General features: G+C 38.2%; 1 protein-coding gene across 1 annotated transcript in view; it reads right to left on the bottom strand.

Moving 5' to 3' along the window:
- LOC107059543 (uncharacterized) overlaps positions 1–1,448 on the bottom strand; it is a 4,667-nt gene extending 3,219 nt beyond the window's left edge. Inside the window, exon 1 of the mRNA XM_015306124.1 lies at positions 474–1,448. Coding sequence (XP_015161610.1) covers positions 474–1,448 — 975 coding nt within the window. The remainder of the gene's footprint in view (positions 1–473) is intronic.
- Positions 1,449–1,877: the final 429 nt, after the last annotated feature.

Raw genomic sequence — 1,877 nt, 5'->3', positions numbered from 1 at the left:
GTAATTCACTAGAAAAGGATTGTTGTTATTAGGATTACTGAGTTATGAGCTTGTGGTGACACGTATACCCTAGTTAATTTTCTCATCTTGATAACAACTGAAATTGACTTTTGTTTATTGATTACTTACTGAATTCTTACAATTTGTTTTACAAATTCCCCCCTTTTTATTACTTGTTTCTAGAAGTACTTTGTCTAATTGAATATAATTGTTGGTTAAAAGTAAAGTCTAAACCATTTTCCTCGCGGGATCGACCCCAACCTACAAGTTGGGTTCTTTACTTGATAACGATCGCTTATACTTCTTTAGGGAGGTTTAATTTGAGCGTATCATATATCACAGTGCAACAATTCAAAAACACCTTTAGAACTTAAAGTAAAGGGAAGTTTAGTGTGCTTAGCTAAAGGACACATTGTACAATGGGAATGATCCTTGCTATTTAATGCACTAAGAGATTTATGTCTATTTATTACATCAATGGGTGCATGTCCAAACCTTTTGTGCCATACATCAGCTGACTCACAGATAGAAATAGAATGTAAAGAGGGCAAAATAGTAGACTTAGCAACAGAAGTACTATGACTTTGACTTCTAGGACTAATACTACTATTGACCACCTTCCTTGGAGCTTGATTAGGTCCCCTTGTTAGTATGTATAGTCCATGATCTTTCTTACCAATCCCCTTCACCTGACCAGTGGAGAGATCCTGAAAAACACAAAAGTCAGGAAAGAATGCCACCATGCACTTGAGTTCCTTAGTAAGCTTGGAGACTGATACTAAGTTAACTTGGAAGTCAGGTAAGTACAACACATTGGATATGGTTTGGTTAGCCAAGATACTAGTGCTACCAATATGAGATACTGCAACTGTGTTACCATTAGGTAGGTGAACTTGACTAGTTGAATCACCTGGAGTTGTATTGTTAGTAACAGGTGAAGCTAGAAAGGAGGTGATGTGATGAGTAGCTCCTGTATCTATAATCCATTCACCAGGATCATAGGAACATAAAGATGCACAAGGAGAGTTACCTGCATCTACAGAAGCAACTTTTGCAGGGGACTCCACTGATCTGTCACCATCAGGTTTTGAAAGTAGTTGAAGGATCTGTTGGTATTGTTCCTGAGTGAAGAAAGTTGCAGATTGCTGCAATGGAGTAGGACTTGGACTAGTCCTGTGATTGCTTTGTGAAGAAGTCTCAACCTGATTTGCAGAAGCACTTGAAATTGAGCCTTTTTTCTTTGACTTGAAGTCTGCTGGATAGCCAACAATTTTATAGCATTGCTCTTTTGAGTGACTTTTGCATCCACAGTGAGAACATTGTAATAAATTCTGCCTAGACTTGTAACTGCTAGATAAGCTTGCACCACCACCACCACTATAGGCTCTACTAGGACCATAACTACTACTTGATCCTGTATTATAGGTAGAGTTTCTGTGACTGTACATTGTTACACCTTCAATCAGACCAGTTCCTGAACTAGATAATGTGGAGTGCACTAGATTTCTTTGAGACTCTTGATCCATAAGAAGAGCATAAGCTTAGTTCAATGTAGGAATGGGACTCATCATGAGAATTTGACTTCTAGGTGAGGAATAAGACTCATTAAGGCCCATCAGGAACTGTAGTAACCTCTGATAGTCACAATGTTCACTAAATTTCCTTGATTCTACACAAGGACATGATGGACAAGGCATAATAGCATCATACTCATCCCAGAGATCTCTCAATTTGGAGAAGTAGTCAGCAATGGTCATTGTTCCTTGTGTGAGAGTATGAATTTCTCTGTGAATGTGAAAGATCCTAGAGCCATTCATAGTATCAAATCTTTCCCTTAGATCTAGCCAAACTTTTCTTGCATCAAAAGCATACACAAC

The sequence above is a fragment of the Solanum tuberosum genome, unplaced genomic scaffold, assembly GCF_000226075.1.
Source record: "Solanum tuberosum cultivar DM 1-3 516 R44 unplaced genomic scaffold, SolTub_3.0 scf00003, whole genome shotgun sequence".
Taxonomy (NCBI): Eukaryota; Viridiplantae; Streptophyta; class Magnoliopsida; order Solanales; family Solanaceae; genus Solanum; species Solanum tuberosum.
Note: the sequence above shows the minus strand (reverse complement) of the source record. Positions and strands in the feature narration are given on the sequence as shown.